The sequence below is a fragment of the Strongylocentrotus purpuratus genome, unplaced genomic scaffold (assembly GCF_000002235.5).
Source record: "Strongylocentrotus purpuratus isolate Spur 01 unplaced genomic scaffold, Spur_5.0 spur5_scaffold_10, whole genome shotgun sequence".
NCBI classification, from domain to species: Eukaryota; Metazoa; Echinodermata; class Echinoidea; order Camarodonta; family Strongylocentrotidae; genus Strongylocentrotus; species Strongylocentrotus purpuratus.
The window spans coordinates 21,464,914-21,489,222 of record NW_022145595.1 but is presented as its reverse complement, the minus strand read 5'-3'; the positions used below and the strand labels follow the sequence as shown (position 1 = coordinate 21,489,222).

The window sequence follows — 24,309 nt, the reverse complement described above, 5'->3', positions numbered from 1 at the left end:
CGCGCATGCGCATAATGTAGTAAGCTAGCTTCGCATCAACAAACGCTCATTCTTGTCTTATCTCTTCGATTGGGAGCAAGCTCATTGCAATTTCGGAGATTTTACGAGGATTTCCACAAATTCCACGCCTGCAGGTGTCTGAGAAATCTATTTCATCAGTATACTAGCGTCTGTCTGTCGGAAACCTTAATATTTGTTCAGGTAAACGATTATCAGGATAATTTCAAACATGAAATATGTTGAATTTGATTACATTTTCTGTTGAAACTTGAAGTCCTTGCACAATCAAAGTCTGCAGAATGTATATCCTTTGTAGTCATTTACAATTTCAAACACTCGAAACTAATGCTAGACATTCAAACACCCTTAGCATATTGTATCTTTAAAACTTCCATAATCACAGTAATCATTATAATTTATATTTGATTTCAGAAGTTGGGAACTTCGGTTATCATTCCAGGGAATAACTGAGCGAGATTCCTGCTCTGAGCGGGAGATTCAAATATCCAGACTTTGGAACAATCCTTACTCACAGAGACTCACATTTTTGAGCTTGTGGATGTACCAAAATGTCTACCATGGAGATTTCAGTCAATCTCACTCAAAAGATCGAGGCTGATATCCTTACTCCAAACGGAGACTGGCAAACTCAGAATGGACTCAACACAGAGACTCTCACTCACAAGCCTGTGGACGTGCAGACTCAGTTTGATATGGATCCAGCTGTGGTCCCCATTCAGCTCAAGACTGAGCCCCCTACTCAAGGCGGAGACTGCCAAGCTCAGACTGGACTCAACACAGAAACTCTCACTTATGAGCCTGTGGAAGAACATACTCAGTCTGATACGGTCCCAACGGAGGTTCGCACTCAGAAGACCGAGGCTGAGCCCCCGACTCCACGTGGAGATGCAGAAATTCAGACTCTGGAGAAAGCGTCATTAATTGACGCCCCAACCCAATCCGGAGACACTGAGTTTCAGACTCAAGATCGCATGGAAAAGCAGAAGGTACGTTGCTTCTGAATTTTGTCTTTTCCGATGTGACATGAATAAGAAGAGTGGAAGGAGTTATCTTAGTCAAAGAGAAAGAGAGGGGGCACGAGAGAGAAGTAAAGAAACACAACCAAACAAATTAAATAACTAACAATGTAACAGATAATATGGCAAATGAGTTGGAAGTGTTGAATCTTTATTTTATGCTCAGACTAGGAAAACTTTGTCTTTGAGTACCATATATTATAACAAAAAGATATTCAATTGCCATTGCCCGCACACTGGATTCCATGTTGGGACAATTTCATACTTGAATGAACAGATCACCTTTTTTCAAATCAATAGTTTTATTAACTTATATCAATCGACTTTTACGATACCAAAACAGCATTCTAATAACTTGCTGCAAGTAGTCAGCGCAATCAGCAGGGTGTCAGCTGATACCTCCCCCGAAGTTCTGGCTATGATTCTTCTGGAACGCTGGCAGGAGAAGGAGGCAGAGATCCAGCGCCTGAGAGAAGATCTCATAAGCACTGATAAGGAGAAGACCACAGCACAGGCCCAAGTTAAGGTATACTTGATTAAGATCATCTCAATCGAATTCCCCAAATGTATAGTTTAATTTTTTGAACTTTACATCTTCATGAAATTTAAACTCTTCGTAAGCATTACAACCACAAGGAGGAAACAGCAATAATGATAAAAAACTAACAAAATCATGATTATCTCTTTTCTAGATAAAATGATAAGTAATAAATTGACCACGCCCAAAGTAATCGAAACTGCAATGTTTCAAACACATTTTCTACCCCCATTTCAATTCTTACTTTTTATGACTTCTAGCAATATATTGTTGTTTTTAATATGACTTTGGCTATTTTTTCTCAATAAAATATCTGGTCGGTTTTCATATATTATATGCCATATTTTTCTTCGAATTCCATTTCCTGACACATCTCTCCCTTCAGAACTTGATCACCGCGGCTTGTTCCATCTCTGAGGCAACGGAGGACTCCACCCCAAAAGATGCGGCTGAGAAGCTCCTCGAGGCCCGACAGGTTCTCGACGTTCGGCGTTCCGAGACCACTGCAACTTGGAGAGAGAGATTTAGGACCATGAAAAACAAAATGGACCTCCAGATCAGGGTAATACATGATTTTTTTATGTGTGATATTTGTAAGATTTTTAAAGCAAAAGCAGTATAGTGCATCTGAAATATAACGGTATTTTTAATATATTTGCTTTCCTTTCATGGAGGCAATATTTTTTTAAATTTATATAACACATGATTAGTAAAAAGCTTACAAAAGTCTGATATTTTTACTATGCAAAACATTCAATGACGTCATTATAATTATAAACATTTTAATCTTAGTTTACAACATCTTTCTTAAAACTTTTCTATCACCCTCGTTTTTATTCTTTTCTTTTTTTAAATATCAAACTCTGTTCATAATTAAACGTGGTCGTAATTAGTATTTAGTTATATTTACATTTAATAATAATATTTCTTATGAAATTTATCTTTATCATCCCCCTCCCTCAACCTTCACAGCCCCTTCGTTTCACTGTATCTCTCTGCTGACCATAAACCATAAATTCTTTTTGGCATGGTCTTCTTTTAGTCATGTCATTTCTTATACCTCATCTTTTTCATCTCCTATCTTCTTTATTATATTTTCTTCATTCTTTTTTCAAAATCATCCTGAACATCTTCTCTTTTTTTAAATTTTGTTGTTCTTGTGCTATTCTATTTCTCAACATCTCCCTTCTCTAACTCTCTCTCTCTCTCTCTCTCTCTCTCCTCTCTCTCTCTCCCTCCCTACCTCCCTCCCCCTCTCTCTCTCTCTCTCATCCTTTCATTTCCCTCCATCTCCCTCATTCTACCATGTGCACCGTCTACTTTTCCTATTCTTCATTTCCTCTTACCTATGTTCTCATTCCCCTCTCTATCCTTCTCTCCCTCTTCATTTTCCGTCTCCTCCCCCTCTCCTCCTCCTCTTCCTCCACCTTTAGACCTTGGCCGATCCAATCAAGCTGATCACAGATATCACGGATGCTATCCAGTCCCCAAAGGTCCTGGCCGAGAACCTCAGACAAGCTTGGGACCAGGTCCAGGCTCAGAATGACGAACTTGAACTAGATTTGATGGTAAGGCTATCTCAATTTTCAATTCAGGTCAATTTTACTCTTTGCACATCCGATAATCAGAAAACAAATAAACCTGAATTACAAATTATAGTGAAAATATACAGAAAATCAACAATAATAAAAAGTATAAAACGAAATTGCGATTTCCAACACAACAATTTATAGTGCAAGTCATAAATAAAAATTAAAAAAACATAACCAACAAATTTATTGAACAAACCGTCGCTAAAATTCTTAGTGATTAAATTGAGAGTGTACAGTCGACATTGAGTTTACTTATCATTAATTGTTTATAACGAAAGCTTATCCCTTCATCAGCAAAATGTTCACTGCCCCGCCCATTAAAGTGTCCCTGGGTGATAGTTATATTGCTCTTTATCTATTTTAGACGGCTACTGATCGGGTCAAACAACTTGAGTCAAAATTGGAAGCTCAAGCACAGGACGTCAAGGTAAATTATATTCACATTTAATTGACAAACATTACAATGAAAACAAATTCTATACTCCAGTGAATAATGTTATTGATATAGCTTCAATAATTTCGCAAACACATAGCAGTGCTTGAACACTTTATTTTCTCACAAATTTATTAATGAAGACATAAACTACAAAAGTTTTGTGAAATTCGTGAAGGTTCCAGATTCGCGACAGCTTCATGTCACGAAATAACAAATCACAACACTAATCGCGCTAGCATAATACAAAATATAAATTTATTCTTATAATATAAATTCACTTTCATAATTAGCAACGGTCATTTTGAAATAGTATCATAAGCCTTAATTTTGTCCTTATCAGTGCCTCGCCACCGATGCCGGCGTCTGCCTCGCACCCGATATCAACTACTCCGATATCGTCGTCGAGCTCAGGTGGTCTTTCGACGACCTCCAGAAGGAGATCGCGGCAAAAGAAGAGCAGATCGAGGTAATTAAAACAGAAAATAATTTGAACATTTAGAAAGTTCAGCAAACATATTTCTTTTAACCAACAGTTGTGTAAAGGATGATAAGGTCTACGCCTACAATATGACGATAGCGAATAACAACTACACGTATTATCAAAATAGAACCTATATCAATGATGACCTATATAAATAGTAAGTGAGTGGAAGATAAAAGACGAGGGGAATTGGAAAATAAAGAGAATTTAGAAAACATATAGTGATGAGGAGGAAATCGAAGACGACAGAGATGTACATTGTAAAGGAAAGGGCAGACGTTTAAATATAAATTGCGTAGAATGTATTTTTTTATCAATATCAAATATAAAAATGCAACCTCACAAGTCATCTAATTCAATACCCAGTAGAATCCAAAATAAAAGACAAGGAGGATCCATAATAGCAAATCGGCAAATTTAGACTGATTCTCTTGAAACCTTATAGGATCTTCTGCTCAAGCTGAAGGCTCTGACGTCATCCTTGGATGACCTCCAACCCCTCCTTGCTGCCGAGCCCAAGAAGAAAGAGAAGAAGAGGAGCAAGAAACTGCGCCTGAGATGGTGGAAGAGGGCGCCTGAACAGCAAGAGGTAAGGGTCAGCCCCCCCCCCCCCCCCGCCGCAGTCCTCATCAGTCATAATGATAATGAGTAACAAATTGAAATACTTCAATAGTTATAGGTGATTTAATCTGGCGTGGTAGTTCGATATAAAACATGAAAACTGCCAAAATAATTAGGCAGTTGCCAAAGTTATGAACTTTAATTAAAAACATGAATTTTATCACATATGAACACTTACTACAAAGAAATAGCCGAATCATACGTTGCGTTCTATTATACCAAATAAATAATTAATTGAAAATAATTCATTATAAAGTAATCACGATGTTCTGTACAAAGAGTTCAAGGATTAAAGATAATCATTTTGATTGGGAGTTTTTATACGTTGGGATTGATCTTTTTTCGGATCGAAATCGTAGCATATAGGTTTAATACAAGTTATGATCTTTAACAAATATACCAACGAGTTTTTCTTCTGAAACTGGGTTAGTTCTAAGTAGACAATTTGTTTGAGATAAATTAAATGTTTTGATCATTCAATTGTGATTAGTCATTTTCTTATCATGTGACAGGAGTCCAACAGTTATCTTGAGAAGTTGCAGGAAGGTCTCATCAAACAGAAGACCACCATGAGGTAAGTTTATTTTTTGTGAGTTCAGATTGACCTTATCTTGTTTTAGATACAATATGGGGAACAATAATATATTAGCATAATCATGTTTATGATAACCATTGTTTCAAGTTCTTTTCCCATTTCGTTCAATGCAATATCTCTATTTTACATCCTCTCTCTCTCTCTCTCTCTCTCTCTCTCTCTCTCTCTTTCTTTCTCTCTTATTTCATTTCCTCTCCTTGAACCCGGCCTCTTTCATTTTCCAATCTCCCTTAAAACTCACTCGTTCACCACTCCTTTGTCTACAGTCTTCTCGAGGCCAAGATGACCATACTGGCGGATCAGATGAAGAAGGAGAAAGATTGTCTGGAAAGACAGAAAGCTTCCAGGGCTGAGCTCCAAAACGAAGTCAAACTCCTGCAATTTGACAACCAGAAGAAAGAGACCCTAATTCAAAGTCTCCGGGATCTTGTCGACACGTAAGCCAATTCGATAATTATTTTCTTTTCTTTAAAAAAAAACCTCCAATGTCTAGAATAAGTTCTGTACATCTAAACGTCTTACTAAGCTCTGTTAAATTGTCATTAATAATGTAGCAAATAATGACTTCCCACCCAGAAAGGGATCTTTCAATAAAAGGCAAATTGCTTCAAGTATTATAGGCAAGTGTTTCTATTGAGAAAATCTGCCTTCATTTTTAAAAGAAATTACAACCTAAATTGTATTCCCGTCATAGTCAAAGTTGAAAATAAATGTCAAAAAGCAAATAAAGAAACAAAACAATTCAAGAGATTAATTTCCAAGTTTTATTTTTTCATTTTCTCTTGCGATACAGCCTGCAGAAGAACTGCTTGAACAAGAATAGGGGCGCTGCTCGGTTCCAAGCGAGAAACGCGGCGGATCATGCAACCGTTGCCTCAATGCCAACCATCAAGTGCGAGGTCCTAGATATTGATGACATCCTGCCTTTCTCAGGATGCCATAGACCAGGGGACCTTAGCAACATGCCTGTCCTCGGCAAAGGCACCTACGGCAAGGTGTACCTTGGTCGCCATGGTGATGACCTTCGACCCGTCGCCATCAAGCAGCCAGTGTTGCACTCGGACTACCGCAGGGACATGCTGCAGCAAGAGAAGCTGCTGATGAATGAAAGAGCCACGAAGGAGTCCATGGTGCAGCAATTGCTGTCAGGGTCACCCTACTTCCCCAAGATGCTTGGGATGGTTACCATCGGTGATGACCTCTGCACAGTGATGGATTTCATCGGCAACAAGAAGACTGGCAGGACGTACCCTCTCTACCGAGCCCTGACGCGCCGCTTCAAGTCCAACCCAAAGCTCGGCCTGATTAACATGCTTCAGGTCTGTGAGGATATCATCAAAGGCATCATGGAGCTCCATCGGGAAGGATACCTGCATAATGACCTGAAATCAAACAACATCTTGCTGGAGAAGCGAAGCAAGCGCTGGCACGCCATCATCATCGACCTCGGACTGGCCAGTCCAATGGCTTACGCCAAACAGAGGCGATTCTCCGACAAGAGAAGGGCTGAGTACAGATCGGGAAAGATTTACACTTACATGGCCCCTGAAGTTGTCCTGTATGGAAAGCGCAACTCAGTGGCCTCTGACATCTACTCTTTCGGAGTCATCCTCGAGTCCATCGCTAGGAAGATCAAAATCAGCGAGGTGGCGGAATTGGCGGAGGACTGCACCGAGCAAGATCCACTCAAGAGGCCGCACAGCATGGAGGAAATCCTCCTTAAGATGGAAGCGATCAGTGCTTCCTACTACTGAAGAGGCTAGGGGCCGGGAATGGAGATGGGAGTAGGAGTAGCCGCGAGGCATCACTCATTTGTGAGGACGCTGGTAACACGTTCTGGATGAATCAAGAATAGTGCGAACACCAAAGCTGTAAGGACCATCAAGAGACTGTCTTCCTATTGCAAAATGTGCCTTCACATAACAACCCATCGTGGTTGTTAGATCGTCTTCCATCCCCGAAGCCCCTACTTCATCGGTCAACTATTGGCCACAGTCGAGACAGAAATCTCCATCATCCTCAGTCTCGTAAAATAACTAAACAAAGTGGCAAATACAGAAGCTACCCTCTAAAAGCAAAAGGGGGAAGAAACTGCTCCAACACTCATTTTAACTAGTATGACATGGGAAGGGTAGCTATAGCCACCATCGAACAAGATTGGTGAAAACGGAAGTTGAATCTATTGCAGCCCCGAATGGAAATCGTCACTTTTGCAATAAAAAGGGAAACCAATCAGCATCTAAGACAGAAAGCTATACGAGAATAGAAAAGGAAGGAAAGAAAGGAAAAAGAAAAGAAAAGAAAAGAAAATAAAAAATTAATTAAAAAAAAATAAAAAAGAAGGATAGAAGAAACAAAGGGACAAAGAAAGGAAGAAAACATAGAATCAAGGAACACAGAAACAAAGATAAAAGGAAATCTTTTTGATTAAAAGCAATAATTATTCTCAAGCGTCACTCGTCTTCCAAATTAAAGTATTCGGAACTTCATTGTACGGATCACACTTATACTTGAAATTCGATGATCACACCACTGCTCCCTGATGAGCGTCCTCTACGGTCAAATGGACGACGGGGCACAAGTTCGAGAATGTATTACTGGTATCAGACATTTCTCACAGAATAATTGATCAAGGATCATATCAACTTACGTAGCTCTATACTGATTGAAAGAGGAGTGATGAATCAAAAATACGGACCAAATCTTGAACCCGATGAAGCTTGACATGACGAGCGAATAAAGTTTGTGAAAGTAAATGCGATCCTTTATCCTTTATCCTTTATTTTGTTGCCGTTTCGATCCTCAAGGAAAAATATGGAGAAGACATAAGGCGTGAATAAGAATACACAAAATATTTCGAAGGGAAAAGCAAGAGAGGAAGAGATAGAGAAAAGATAGACAAGTAAGAGAGAGAGGGAGAGAGAGCTAGAGATCGTGAGAGGCAGAGGCGGCGGGGGGACTTCCAAAGTGGGGGGGGGGGGGCGGGGCACCAACAAAAAAGGGCACTTTCAGGGGGGAAAAGGGCACCTACTGAAGGAAATCCCAAAGCGCCGAAAATATACAATTTTTTAGACATTGGTATATACCCCTATAATTTGATTACATTATCAGGGATGATTTCAATATTTGTTTCTCCTTGTACAGAGCGTCCCAGAAAAAAAAGGAACCGAGAATTATCGATGTTTTATCATGACTTAATCATAATTATAATTGATAAATGACACATATTTTTAAAGCTTAGATCCTCCTCTTTCATTTGATGCAACTCATATGACGCATATTTCACGCATGAGTGATTAAGATGAATTTGAAGAGAGGAAACCAAAAAGTCATTTGGCGGACGGTATTTGAATTTCAAAGAATAAATCACATTTCTAGAAAGTTGTGTTTCTGCACTTTCATGATGACACCGATCAGTCAGGAAAAATGAGCTAGGAATAAGTATGCTTGCATTTCCATAATTTTATTAAACGAATTAGTTTTCACTGGCTGCCTGCCGGAGCAACAAGCTAGCAGAATTGACAAAAGACTTAACTCCGTTTCGTTGACAATCAGCCGTAGACGAAAGACTTCATGCTGGACTTCATGCAGTTTGGATTTTTCAAGCACTGATACCGGTATGTCGAGGTTAAAAGAGCGAAAAATTAATTAGTCCGCGTCCGCGATGGCGAAATTAAGTTGTTCCTGTCAGATCAGTCATCATCATTATGATGTAGCATATTAGTAGCAAAAATGTTAGTAAGAAACGCGACATACGCGTACGTAGCATGAAAAGTTTCATCCCAATATAGATCTATCTTACGCCAGTTTGTAAGATGCTTTATCGATTTTCTACATCTTTTTCTTCTCGCTAATCTCGCGGATCAATTATCAATAAACTATTTCAAATTGTTTATTGTGCTAGCAGGGAGATGGGAGGGATGTTCGTTTAAACATAACACAACATGTAAAACGTGGACAATAATTCAGTAAAATATTATAAAGTAATAACAAATTTTATCTTAAAAGATTATTAACATCAATTAAATATTCAAAAATATATAAACTATCGCTTTTAATATAATTATGTTATATTTTTGTGAAAATAATTATGTTTATATACATAAATAATAAGAAAGTCTTTAAATTCTCAAATTGGCAATTTCAACTTTCACCAATTTCAGATAGCTGAGCATCTCCTGTCTACGTATCTTCACACACAACGCCCAATTAATTGCATTTTTTGCAGCAAGATAATCAATCATGAGTTTAAGTCCAGAGCATAAGAAGGCCAAGTTGTCGGATGTGGCATCTTCGGTAAGACGATTACTTTTTATTGTTTTTTTATTGATTTAATCAGTTTGGTAATGCCGGTACTCGAGCAGCTGAGCTGAGCAATGTACGGTTTGCTAAGGCCAAACAGTGGGAAGGCGTCGGCTTGCTCGTCCGTGTAGTTATGTAGGTGTGAAGCTGTGTGACTGCACTGTGTCCGATTCTGTGTGGATGAGACTGAGAGTGAGACCCATTTAAAACGCAATTAAACGACGTAGAACTGGAATGGTGTTTGATATATTGTATGGACGTTAACTAACCCCCCCCCCCCCCCCCACTCAGTGTTATTCAGCCAGGGTATGGGTATGCATGTTCCCTCCCTTTGTCTTAAAAAATCTCTGGTGTGTATTTGTAGGCCTACTAGTCTACATGTAAATAAAGTCAACGATACACAGGCCGGATTTCTGTGTATTACGGGCCGGACTTTGTTGCATGAAAAGTGCCTCATTACCAGAGATTTTGGGAGCACGAATGCGGTCCCTCCGACTCGGATTGGGGGCGGGGGGGGGGGGGGGGGGGGTTAACTATAACTACATAGTCTAGTCTACATAGATCTACAATAAAATGAGAGATCTGTTTTATTTTATCTACACAATCAGATAGATACTTGGAACTTAGCTAAGCTAAGTTAGACCTAGACCGAAAGCTTCAGTCTCAAAATCTGATATTGAATGTTTTTCTGTTGAGACTAAGTTCTAGTTCTAGCTCCACTAATCGCCTCTAGCCTAGGGCTAGGCTACACAGTGACTAAACATGTACATCGTACAGGTAAGTGATAGCTAGTGAGCTGGAGACACAGGAGAGCTTCGGCCGGCAAAGTGCTTTGTGAAGGGGCATAATTTATCGAGACTGAAAAGAAAGAAAAAAAAAAGTCTCTTCCCTTCAAATTAGGAACGTAGTTTAACTACAAATAGTAGATTCTATTCTTTATTTGCATTATGTAATGCATGTTGAGACACAGAGATTTTCGGAAACCACTAAAAAGTAGCATTTCGAGAACTCAAAATATCCTGTACCTGTGTATTAGGCGCACCCCCGACTTTCGATTTTTCCTGACGGAAAAAAGTGCGCCTTATACACGGAGATTTACGTTATATGAAAATTAAAAATTAAAAATAATAAGGCCTAGACTATGCATTTAGGGAAAGTCTATCAAAAACGGTTTGTGTAGCATTGTGATGATTGTCAAACTAGACAAGTTGGAACATTTTGTGACTTTGTTTCTAAACTAATGAACTGTTTTGGAAATGAGCATCATCCCCTAAACAATTTATAGGTCTGTCATTTACTGTAGATCTGTATACTTTATTCATCATTGTTTTAGTGCTGTATGTATTCACATATTTATTAGCTTCTCTCAGTCCACTGAGTTTGCGTGTCTACAGGATGAATTGTAAGTAATGCACAATTTCAGGAAGTCCTTTAACTTTAAGTCACTTACTATGAGACGGTAATCCACCTAAAAAACAAGAAGAAAGAAAGAGCTAAAAATAATTGACAGTGACAAATGCCTGCTTTGTAGGTGTAACCCGGAAAACTTGACCAACAATTTCTACCTTGAAAAGTATTGCTGATACTTCATTCAAAATCCCTGCTGTATATGCTTGGCAGAGTAGAGAAAAGGCAAAGTGTGACAATAGTTTTCAGCTTTCTTATTGTGTACAGGAAGGATGAAGATGAATCAGAAAGGAGCTATAAACAAACAATTATTTAGATGCCATGCAAGTGTTGTGCAGGTGTATCTTTTAGTCCAAGAGAGTTCAACATTTTGATATGTGTATTTCTAGAATTTGACATCTGCTGGCCATCCCTCTTTTTTTTTTGTGTGCTGAGAGCTAGAAGGGAGTTAACTCTCTTAAAGATGAAGTTGAGTTCTGGTCATCCGATTGCATTGTGAAAGAAACGGTGTGGAACCGACCAGAAAAGGTTGATCATCTAGCATATAAGAATTTGTGTGTATTGCAAGGTTGTGGAATTATCAAAATGATAAGAAATTAGGCCAAGTCTTGATAAAGTTACAAACACTTGCACAGAAAGATGTATATGGGACTACACGAACACGTGGCGTAAAAAGCCAGCCCCCCCCCCCCCCGAATTTTACGATTTTACATACATATTTAGAATATGATGGCATTTGAAGAGCCATGCTTTTCAGGGAACATGTCTTAACTGATGTTCTTCCACACTTGCATAATAAGAATGAGTAATGCTCACAAATTATTTTTCACCTCTTCCCAGAACTCAACCTTCTCTTTAAACTCTCTCAATAGCAGTAGACAAAAATGTTCTTTAGTCATTGAAGTAATTAGGTACTTTAGAATTACTTGCAGAAGAGGCAGGGCGATAAAAGTGTATTGTACATGTACCTCTACTAATTGTTCTCAAAGTTTTATGAAAGTTTACCATTATGTGATTATTCCAAACATTATTAGACTGGAGAGAAAAAAGCCTCAGAAATTCTTCATCTTTCTCAAAACTCACCCTTCTCTTGAATGTAGTTTAAATTCTTATTTGACAGACCTCATCACCACAGTGATAACCATGGTAGTGCTGATAAGCCCTGCACCTAACCTGTCATGTTATTATCACTAGAGGGCATGCTCCTATTTTAATCCCTTGTATTTAGTCACTGTGTTGACAGCTCTGCTGTAATGGGAATGGAATAATGTTTACTCTATCATGTTATCACTACCTATGGATGTTTTTCACCAAGGTTTGAATTGAAATCTAGTATTTTACTATTTATCTATTACTAACTGACACCTCCCCCCCCCCCCATCTTGATTTACAGTATAATAATGAAGTGAAACTAAATGCCCTAATTTACACAATAAACATGCAGTTACAACTTTTAATTGCAGTATGATATTTGTGCAAAGAAAATCAAGTCTTTACTATTTGCTACTTAAAATACTAAGTAGACAATAACTCTTGGATTGATAACAGACATCATTGGTCTTTGCTCTAGCCTGGGGCGAGGGCGTTTTATGAAACAATTAGTCAGTGGTTTTCACATACAATTTTATTGTCACCGACTTTTTTCCATGCCTCTGATTGGTCAAATTTAGTCAGCGCTGACAGTTGTCGCCGGACAAATGTTGATGAAACGCCCCCCAAGTAGTCAATATATTTCCTTGGATTTTATTTATATGCATGCCCTCATGTACAGTACATATCGTGGGGTACACACTGGTATTTCTTATTGATTTACTGTATGCTGTATTTTGCAACTGAGGAAATTGGATTAAATGTCCCAACTTTAGAGCCGTTGTTTAGGCCTAGCCTTTGTGCATAGCTGCCAACCATTCAATTTCAGAGGAATGATTCCTATTGAGGGGTCTTCAAGCTAATGTTTTGAATTCTAGATTCCTTTTTTCTGAAATACTCTGTGTGGAAAGTATACAAAATAGACGGTATTCCCCTTTTGTCTTGAGAGTAACTATTTGAGAGATTGCTATTTTTTGCTGTGAAAGGCTGGCAGATACATTTGTATGGTGATACCCACCCCCTATTAGTGATGATATTCTACTAAGATGATACATGTAAACAGCATTAGGACAGTGAAAAAAATACACTGGGGCTCAGGGCAAATTTGCCCCCGAAATGCCCAAAAGAGCCCCCGAAAATCAGAAAAGAGCCCCAGTAAATTTGCATAGAGTTCAATGCAAACCGATTTTAGAGTGTGATTTGTTTGCAAGCAAACTTGTAAAGGAGCCCCCGAAAAATAAATATAAATTTTTTCCCTGCATTAGGAAGTGGAATATCTTAAATATGAGGTAGAAAGTAATTTGACCAGGTTACAAATTCCATGTGCGAGGTTTCACTGTTTCTATAAAACCAGCAAATTGCTCATGCACATACTGTGTAAATCTTTGTGCTATGCTGTGCTGTGATTTGAAGTTATTCACATTTCCCCTAACATTCATTGAAAAGTATGGGTTGAACAACAAAATATTTGGTGATTGTGGAACAACATAAAGGGAAAAAATGTGTTGTGCGCTGCTAAGCAGCAAATAATATTGGTTTTCTGACTACTTAAAGCAATGGAAGAGGCATTAATATGATGACAGATGGAGCAATAAATTTCATTCAATTAAATTATGAAATATTCCAGACTTCTCTCAGCTACCAGAACTAAAATTTATGTGAGCTCAACTTTAGAAAGAAAATGAAACTACTCTGTGAGTGCTCACATCAGTCACATGAGCAAAGTCCACTGCTGAATTTACTGATGAAGAATAAAGATCAAAAGGCTTTGCATCTCTAACCTTATCAAAATGTTTGCCCAGGTCTCATATTTCTCATCCAGGGGTGTGAAGGGTTTCAAGTTTGCACTTTAGGGGTGCAGAGCACAGCCCTTTGCACCCTAGTGAGTGAGAAATCATTTTGATGGACAGATTGAGACCTCCTGGTCATTATCCACTACTTTTCTAGGTGGAAGATCGCAAAGTCAAAGGCCATCTCATTACACAGAGTAAACATGTTCAACTTTTGTAGAAGCACTCTTAATAAATAGCTCAATTACTTTATATTTAGTCTTAATTGTATATATTTATTCTCAGATACAAAGTTCACAATTTACATGCATATTTACAGTAACTGCCATTAAGACAATTTAGGTAATGATGCAGGTACTACTAACAACTGTTTGAACAACAGGATACAAGATCAGATTGGATCTTGCAGAAAGAAACTGATAAGCCCTCAATATAGGTCATACGATTTCTTCCCAGTTATTTATTGAATGAAAGACATAGTGATATGGGCTTTCTCATCAACCTGTACATTAGTGACTTGAGGATTCATTTAAGGAAATAGCAGTTTGATAACCTGTCAGATTTTGTAGAAACAAGCAATTGACACTATAAGGTAAATGCAGACGTTCAAAAGTGTTGATGGGGTCCCAAACTTGTAAACAGATTGACAGACCCCAAAGTCAACCAACTATTAGAAATGTGTAAATAAAATTACTTTAATAGTCTATTTCAAAGTAAAATTACATTTCCTTTAAAAAGGGATCCTTATTGGCACCCCCCCCCCAAAGAAAAAATTGCCAGAGCCCCTCCCCCAACATGTATTTTGAACATTGCTACTCATTGGGGTCACTGCTAATGTCGAGAGCCAAAAGGGCATTAAAGGTACTATGTCCCTTTTGCAGCCAACCTCAAATGCTGTAGAACTTTGCAGGAATTATGAATATGTCATGTATGTCCTATCTGTGAAATTTAAACGTTAGCAGTGTCCTCATATTCGAATTATGCAAGGAAACCCGTTTACTTGCTAGACTTCACTGTCAGACACTATTGAGTGACTGACTGGCTTTTTTTCTTCTTTGGCAATAACTTTACATGAAAAGAGTTGTAAAGGGTCCATGAGCCTTTGTCTACATCAATAACCCTCTTCTTGTGATGGCCAAGATTAAACTGATTGAATGTTTGCACAGCATAAAACGTATGACCATTTGGTACAATTGTCTGAAAATCAAGACTATTACTTTCGGGCTCTATAGCCCTAAAGTCGATTTGACAACTAATAGTCGTTATTTTCCCACTTGAAGATATTTTCAAGCCCCACCTTTTTTAGGGAAGTTCTAAATTAGTATTATCTTTGGAATTTAACTTTTTCATATTTTTGGCCTGCAAATGGGACATAGTACCTTTAAACCATATACTTTGGTACAGGAGCAATGGCCTTCTGGCTCTTACATGTAACAGATGAAGAGCTCACTTTACTTACTTATCTTTTTTAAGTGAAAATTCCATAACGACTGATTCACTCGTTCCTGTCATGTACTCCAGATTCAAAGACTGCATACATGAGTTTCAGCGACATATACGGTGTAGATGACCTGAAACTTCATCTTTAGTCCCAAGTTGTAATTGTATCACTTTAAAAAAAATTATGTGAATGTACACATATGATAACCTATTAAAGGCAATAAAGACGGTGATGCACACAGAGTCTCATTTTACAACTTCCAGTTTATGTCTAGTGTATGAAAACAAACATATTACAGGAACATGAATGTGTTTTTGAATTTGCGATTCTTTTCTTCATCAAAGATCAACAGCTCGATCCCATCATGGAGGGTCAAAGAAATTTGATTGAGGTTAAAAAATATACAAAAAAACACATAGGTGATTGTTCATAAAAACCTACCAATTCTTAGTTCAGATTACAGGAGCAGATTACTGATTTATGGAGTGCCAAGTGCCGTTCTGTATTCCAAAAGAAACATTTACAATTCAGTAAATAAGTGTACAAAAATAGCTTGACATTTGTTCTTCTTTGACGGCAGGTACTTGCATGTATGGTTTGGTCAAATGTAGGATTGTAACAACAACTTGTGTAAAGTGTTTCCAGTTTGCACTGGGTTACTCATTCTCCCCCCCCCCCCCCCCCCCCCATTTGGGCAAGCTAATTACCGTGCCTTTTCAACGGACCAATCAATCTCTTTTTCTGTGGCAGTTGCTTGTGGAACACTTGCTAGATGATAGATGTTCACTTTGTCAAAAAAGGTTCTGCCCTATAAAACCAAAAGAAATTTCTTCTTAATGCATCACTGTCATTCCTCTACAATATCAACTCTGCTCATGCTTTTGCTTTCTCCAATACTGGTATACATCCTACCTGACATGACATTACTGCTTGCTATAACCATGGACCTATTCCTATGCTATAACACAATTGCAATACTCCAGAAGCTGCTGATCTCCAATAGAGCAGAGGAAGAAGAATAAGAAGAAGAAGCTGGTTTCCATGTACTGTAGTAAAATGTTCCAAAAATTCAAAAGGGTCTCAATGCCAAGACTGCATGTGAGGGGTGGAGCTAAGAGTTGCTCTTTTACCCAGAAACCCTTTGAACTTGGGCAGAACAAATCATACCTGTGAGGCTCACCTACCAGCAAATCAAATTACAGAAACCCAGGCTAGCCTCTAGGCCTCTTGCCACCTGTTCCTGTCAAATGTGATTTTTGTTTTCTTCTTCCTACCAGTTTTAATATTGAAAAAGTGATAATAACAAACTTTTACACATTTGATCACTCGTTGTAGTGTAAATAATATCAGTGTTTCTAAAGGAATGAGGGTTGAATTGATTTTACCCTTCTAACTTTGAAAGTGCACTGTCAACCCCAAGACTATGTATTCTTCATGAATTCAATATTTATTAAAAAACAAAGATGGCCAGATAACAAGGCTTGTGTACAGGTGTGGTATCTATTAGGAGTTAAAGAAAATACAATGTAAATAATAAATAAATAATGATGATGAAGAAGGAGAAGAAGGAAAAGGCAAAGGAGACAGAAGGAGAAGGAGAAGAAGAAGGAGGAGGAGAAGAAGGAGGAAGAGAGAGAGAGAGAGTGGGAGAGATAGAGAGAAAATAACAGCATAAAGATGTGGAAGTTGAAAAAAAAAGGAAGACATATTTGTCTTTAAGACATCAATTAAACCCATTCAAATTTTCAGTTTGATTCTCTAAGGGTAGTCAAGTATGGTCAAGTGTTCGTTGAAAACATAATATTTGCCTTAACAATTGCAACATGGATCACACATATTATACATCTTGACAGTACATGAAGACACTACCTGTATGTATGGGACTACACCTCACTTTCTTACATATTCAGCCAATCGGCTTTACAGACATCCGTGTAGATTCCTTTCAAGTTTTCCACTACGGCAAACAGTGGAAGAACTACATGTACGGTAAGAAGAATACTGTGCAGACACTTTCTATAAGTACTGGTAGTTCCAAATCCTTTTGAAATCTGAACAAAAGGGACTGTTTGGGGATCTACACAAAGGATGGTTTAAATTAACTCTTAAAGTGGGTGTTTGAACATTTTGGTTGGCATGTGACCACACCCTTTTCTTTACATACATGTAGAATAAAGTGCACAGATTAAAAATTCATGTAGACTGGGAGGGAAAAACTATTGTTTAAGTTCATTGAGGATACCAACATGTAGGTCACGGTTCTGTGTTGGTATGTCATGATAATCAAGTCATTTGATGAGTTCATGTATTGTACAGTTAACAACTCAAATAATCACACTTTTTGTACGTTTATAAAATTTGAATGTTTTTGTTGTTGTGTTTTTAATATTAACTCAAGAACGAAAAGTGGACTGGTTGATTTAGGGCCTTTGCTGAGTACTGGGTACTTTTAAATCTAAGCTTTCACATTATCAAGATATTATAAATCAGTAAATATCAAATTGTCATATGTACTTAAGAAAAATAAAAAACTTGGTAAGGGTATGAATTTAGTTGTTAAATACAATAGTCTCACATTTCAACATTTTCAACATGGTTTCACCTTGAAAACTAGAACACCTTTCTAACTGAAGGCTCCCGCTTTATCAACTGTAAGGAGCCAAACTATTGTTGATTGTTTAAAACATTTTAAAAATGGATTAATTACAGCATCTACAATGTATATTTGATAAAATATTAGTACTGTAGTTAGTTCCTTTAACATTGGACCATACTGACCCCATGTTTGGGTTTTCAACATCTCTCTCTCTCTCTCTTTCTTTCTCTCTTTCTTTCTCTCTTTCTTTCTCTGTTAAATTGAAGTAAATTGCACTCTTTTTGCCTTAGTGCACCTGTACTAAATCAAAGATCTACCGGTATACAGTCCAAAAATGAATAAACATTTGCATTTTAGACTACATGTACATGTAGGGGCAACATATTACAAAGTATATGTTTCAATAGTTTTTTTCCTCTTTTCTATATTAAACATCTGAAGTCTCCTTCACAATCATAAACCTTGTAATCATCTTATATTTTATTTAAAATACCACTCTTGGTGTTGGTCTGTTTTGACATGTGTGTCTTGTTTTATATTTTTAATAACAATGATCAGAACGTCAAGGAATTTGTCACAAAACCAGACTAGCGGGAGTCTGTGCCTTTGGAGGTCAGTGGGGCATATCGCTAGTCCGCTTTATAAAAAAAACTTTCCCTATTGACTCAGTTCATATGCTCATCGATTTGAGTACACAATGCTTGTCTAGATCCATATAATAGAGGAAGGGGGTGTGACCGTTGGCTTCAGGATCAGGAGAGCTCACTTTTGCAGAAGTATTGTGCTAGAACAGGACGTGGCTGCTGCGTTGGCTCTAATAGAAAGTTGGTAGAAATCTGGTCTTTCTTTTTTTGAAGCAAAGGGTTCTCTCAAGATGAGTACGAGTACTAATGATGGACTTGCGGTCAGTGAGAAGGTATGTCAATTTTGTAGGCCATCGTTAACTATTCACTGTAAGGTCGGAATTGCATCTTTACTGGTTCATGTGTATCTGTTCTGGCAGGCCACAGCCCATGAGACCAACACTCTCAGTCTCACTAGAATTCTGAAAAGTTATGCATGTATGTGGGTTCACAAGTCCGATGATCTGAATGTTAAGTAACTTATTTTGGGCTTTTAGAGTTGTCTGAAATCACGGAATCTATAGTTTCTATTGCTTTACACTTTTTCATTTCTCCTGAAATGTTCAGTTCCTTGGGTCAGTGTCAGTGTCAGGTTATTTTGTTACATTTCCCCCTCTAGTGATCCCTAATATAATATGATCACAAATTAACATGCCTGTCGGTAACATTAATAAAATGAATTGTTTTTGTAGGAGAAAATAACAAGATCATGGCATTCAAATCAATATAGAACCTTCATGTAGGATTCTTTGTAATTCTAGCGCTCAAAAATATGTTTACACTTTGAGAATGATATACAGTAATGTTGAATATACCTTCAACTATCATACCTGCATGTATTGTAATCCGCAGCAAATATACATACCGGTACCCGAAGTTTGCCAATTATTTAGTAAGCCAGAGAAATTTTTCGATCATTATTCCACCTTATAAATCGAGAGTAGGTCTGAGAATAAACATTTCAAGCTGTTGCCAAACCGCCAAAATTGGATATTTGTACCAAAATCCATTAAACTATTAACCTTGGGTCAATATGTTATAAATTAATTAGCAGCAGATGTTGGATTACTCTCGTTATTAAATCTTGTCCATGTTTGCAAAGTGTTTGGCAAGGGGGGATAAATTGTTCATTGTACTTTGTAGCTTCAACACACGTAAACATTCATATCTCCCTGTCAAAAAATTGAAATCTTAGTTCAAGAGAACTGGAACAATTGGCACAGAGAAAAGAAAGAAAGAAAGAAGAAAAACAAACCTAATAGATGTCAGGTGTAGGAAAATTAATTAATTTGTTATGTACATGTACAAGTTCAGATTGGGAAAGCAAAATGTGAAGGCACGTTGCTGACGTGGCTCAGATACTGGTAGTTAATGAACACAACATGCTGGTCTCTCCTTGGTATTACTCGCTTCATTGGTTAATCACTATCAACATACTAGCTCAGTAGCTGTGTGCAATCTAGTATTGTGCACACTAAAGCATGTAGGTCCATATGAAGCTTGTAGGAAGAAATATTGTATTTATACAGAATCATGGTATAACTAGAGGCATGTACACTGTACACGCATGAAGAAAAAAAAACCAATTGTAATCCTATTTTAAAACCTTTTATAAGGCCTTGACCACTAATAGTTTTTATATGAGATATCCTTGAGATTTGATAATGATTAGTACAGAGAATGCAATCAACAACGCGATTCTCTATAACTTTATTTTGGTGGTAGATTGATTGTGCCATTGTATTTTGTATTATTAATTTTGTATTTTTATTTGGCACTTCAACACATGCAACAAAAATATACCAACTAGTTAACAAAGTTTATATATTATATATAATAATTCTTTTCGACCCTTAATTAACAGACCGACGAGAATAACTCAAGGTTCGACAACTCTTATTGACAATATATTTACCAATGTCTGTGAAAAACAAATTTCCTCTGGAATATTATATAATGATACAACTGACCATTTACCTATATTTTCTATTACCCGTAATACAAGGTCCTATCCTAAAGCTGATGACAATATGAATATTACTGAAAGATGCTTTAGCCAAGGAAATATTGATAGTTTTAATAAAGAGTTACTCTCATTTGATTGGATTGATATATTATCAGTTCAAAATATTGACGATGCATATGATAATTTCCTTAAAGTATTCAAACTAATGTTTAATGGTAATTGTAAAATGGTAAAGAAGAAAAATACAAGGTCTTCAGCTAAAAAACCTTGGGTAACTCAAGGATTGTTAAAATGTATTAATAGAAAGAATCGTCTACATAAATTATTCTGCCAAAAACGTACTAAATCCATTGAATTTAAATATAAGAAATATCGAAACAAATTAAATGAAATCCTACGAACGGCTCGTAAAAAGTATTATTGTGACTTGTTAACCAAGAATAAGCACAATCTTAGAAAAGTTTGGCAAATTATAAATGATTTAATGTGTAAGAAAAATAAAAAAAACTTTCCATTATATTTTATGAAAAATAATGTAAAAGTGTATAAAAATGAAGATATAGTAAATGAATTTAACAATTTTTTTTCGAACATTGCTGCAAATACCTTAAAACAAATTCATCATAATTCTAGAAAACAATTTAGACACTACCTTAAAAATCCAAGTCAAACATCGATGTATTTTTATCCAACTAATGAATTAGAAATCATCAAAATTGTTAAAGAAATAAAAATAAGTTATAGCACTGGCTTTGATGATATCAGTACTTTTGTTGTAAAAAAAGTAATCCATTCCATATTAACCCCTCTAGTCCATATATTTAATTTATCTTTATGTTCAGGAGGAGTACCTAATAATCTAAAAATTGGAAAGATCATTCCTATATTCAAAAAAGGCGATAAACACTTATTTTCCAATTATCGTCCAATTACATTATTACCATGTTTTTCAAAAATCCTGGAAAAAATTGTTTATAAAAGACTCATTTCTTATTTGGATGGAAATAAAATATTAAATAATTGTCAGTATGGCTTTAGGGCAAGACATTCCTGTGAACATGCATTAATTGATTTAAATAACACTCTTTTAACTAATATCAATAACAATTATCACTCATTTGGAATATTTTTAGACTTGTCAAAAGCCTTCGACCTCATAGACCATAACATACTTTTATATAAATTATCCCATTATGGTATCAGGGGAGCAGTATTGAAATGGTTTCAGAGCTACTTACTTGATCGACGTAACTATACTTCATTTAATAATCATAATTCCCAATACTCGACAGCCCAGTATGGGGTCCCTCAAGGCTCCATACTGGGCCCGCTTCTCTTCCTAATTTATATTAATGATTTATGTACAGCTTCTTCATTTTTTGATTATGTCTTATTTGCAGACGATACAACTATCATTTCAACCCATAGTAACTTTATGTTTTTGTTAGAAAAAACCAATAATGAATTATGTAATATAGCCGATTGGTTCGATGCTAACAAATTGATTGTTAATTATGAGAAAACTAATGTTATGTATTTTCGAAAACCTCATGTATCACACAATTGTTTAGATTTTTATATAAAAATGAATGATGTTACTTTAAATTTGGTTAACTTTGTCAAATTCCTAGGATTTATAGTTGATGATAATCTGTCATTTAAGGAACACCGTTTCTGTATAAGTAATAAAATGTCAAAGAACATAGGTATATTATCTAAATTACGTAGTACCCTTACTGAAAAGCACCTATTTATGCTTTATAATTCTTTATTACTTCCCTATATTTATTATGGTAATATTACTTGGGCAAGTTGTGGCACTACTAAATTGAACCCTATACACAGACTGCAAAAAAAGGCTTTACGCATATGTTCGAACTCCCCTTACTTAGCTCCGTCAAGCCCAATATTTGCAAGATTAAACACATTGACAATTTTTGATATTCATAAAATTCAAATTGCGATCCTGATGTATTACGTGAAACATAATTTAGCACCTCTTAATATAATTTATTTATTTCAGTATAATAAAGATTACCATCAATATAATACCCGTTCCCACTCTAAATTCCATTATCCATTAGCACTGAATCAGTCAACTCTTAATGCATTTAAATCTGTTGGTCCTCGAATATGGAATTCCCTCTCTTCTGATGTAACTTCCAGCAGTAATGTTACTTCCTTTAAAACCAAACTCAAACGTTCAATAATAATTACCTATGTCAAATAAACATGTAATTTCATTTCTCCTCCCTACGCTTCTTACTTCACCTTTTCCTATTTCCCTTTGCCTGTATGTTTAGTGTTTAATGTTTTTCTTTTGTTGTTTTTTTTAAATTAAGTTTGTTTTGTATCTCATGTTTATTATTGTATGTATATTTCTTTATGTTTTGGGTACCCCATTCATCAAGCCTTGGCTTTTAGGGGTACCCTGACCATTTAAACTGTATAATTTTCATACATGCATGATTTGTATATTGATTTTTTATTTTAAATGGATAAATAAAACGAATAAATAAAACGAAAAAAGTTTGACTATAGGTTGAGAGACACTTGTGCACTTGACCAGGTGTCCTTTAGAAGAAATAGGTCAACTGAATAAAAATTGACCCACGTGCCCCTTCACACCATGGCCCTACTTCATAATTTGTTTATAACAACTGCCACAGCGCTATGACAAACCGGCTCAAACCCAATCAGATACAAGGATTTCCAAAGCTTATAGCAATCTTCATATATATTATTGATGAGAAGTTGTATGAATCAGGGCTTAGCTTGAGTACAAAAGTATATCAGCATATAGTGTGGTTTACAGCATGAAAACATTACATTCTTATATGAAGTTCAAGTTTTATTTCCACATCTGATTTAAAAAAGCACAAGTACAATTTATATGCATACATTAACAGACGTTAAAATAAAACATCTTCAATTTAAATCATAATGTTGTGGGGGAAAAACAAAGGCCAATGGCCTATCAAGGTTATTATAACTTTTAAAGGTAGGCATGAGTAAAGAAGTAGATGTACTGTGCATTCCCCAGCCCCAGTCCTAGATGTATTATGTACACTGTAGTCATGAAGCCCTCATTACTCGCTTAGTCTATGGACGTGCATAGACAACACAAACCCCCTTTAAGATAGGAAGACAGGAACCTATTGTTATGTAAAGCTATGGATCAATACTTGATCACCCAGCTACAGGATAGTTTAAATGAACTCTGAAGCTTGAATGCAAACAGTTCTCAAAGTGGGAGGGGCCAGTCCTGCCAGTACCACGTCACCACCTAATACATGTATACTGATACCACTTATCCAGATATCCCTACCTGCACTCTTGAACACACTAATATATAGGCAGCCCCTGTTGTAGAGCGTACCTTTGAACTTTGCTGGTACTTGATTGTCAGGGTATTTAAACCCTGAAACTGTTTCAGGGTCCTTCTCTCGCTTTCTGCATAGACCTGTGGAACCACCGGCAGTGCTGTTCGCATCAGCCCACGTCAGAAAAGAAGAAAACAAATTTGGAGATCGATCTCCGGAATCTTAAGTCCGTCTAAACTCTGGTTCGGAGACCGCTTTTTTTTAGCCCAAAACCTTCTTTTCGTTATCCTCGCAGTGTTCGGCAAGTGACCAAGGAACTTCTTCCGAAATGACGGATCCATCGGCAGGCAAGATAATCAACAACAACAACCCGGACCCCTATGGCATCAGAGTGGTGGGTTTTTCAGCTGTTTCGGGCTACTTTTTGAAAAAAAATCATCTTTGTATTGTCTGCTATTCTTCATCCCACATA

At 36.8% G+C, this 24,309-nt stretch overlaps 2 protein-coding genes across 5 annotated transcripts in view; both read left to right on the top strand.

Moving 5' to 3' along the window:
* The first annotated feature begins 569 nt into the window (after positions 1-569).
* LOC105441880 (dual serine/threonine and tyrosine protein kinase-like) lies at positions 570-7,054 on the top strand. Its single transcript, XM_011673480.2, has 10 exons — positions 570-1,007; positions 1,381-1,563; positions 1,961-2,137; positions 3,009-3,143; positions 3,532-3,594; positions 3,944-4,069; positions 4,530-4,673; positions 5,218-5,279; positions 5,567-5,737; positions 6,094-7,054. Exons 1-10 carry the CDS (start codon positions 570-572, stop codon positions 7,052-7,054), a joined length of 2,460 nt encoding a protein of 819 aa, XP_011671782.2.
* A 2,402-nt stretch (positions 7,055-9,456) lies between these two features.
* LOC115918136 (bifunctional 3'-phosphoadenosine 5'-phosphosulfate synthase-like) overlaps positions 9,457-24,309 on the top strand; it is a 35,403-nt gene continuing 20,550 nt past the window's right edge. Inside the window, exons 1-2 of one of the 4 annotated variants that reach the window (XM_030979758.1) lie at positions 9,457-9,596; positions 24,133-24,231. In XM_030979758.1, the coding sequence (XP_030835618.1) occupies positions 9,543-9,596; positions 24,133-24,231 (153 nt within the window). In that variant the 5' untranslated portion in view covers positions 9,457-9,542. Of the gene's footprint in view, positions 9,597-18,683; positions 18,842-24,132; positions 24,232-24,309 lie in introns of those variants that run through there. The other 3 variants (XM_030979759.1, XM_030979760.1, XM_030979761.1) reach the window with 3 other exon arrangements.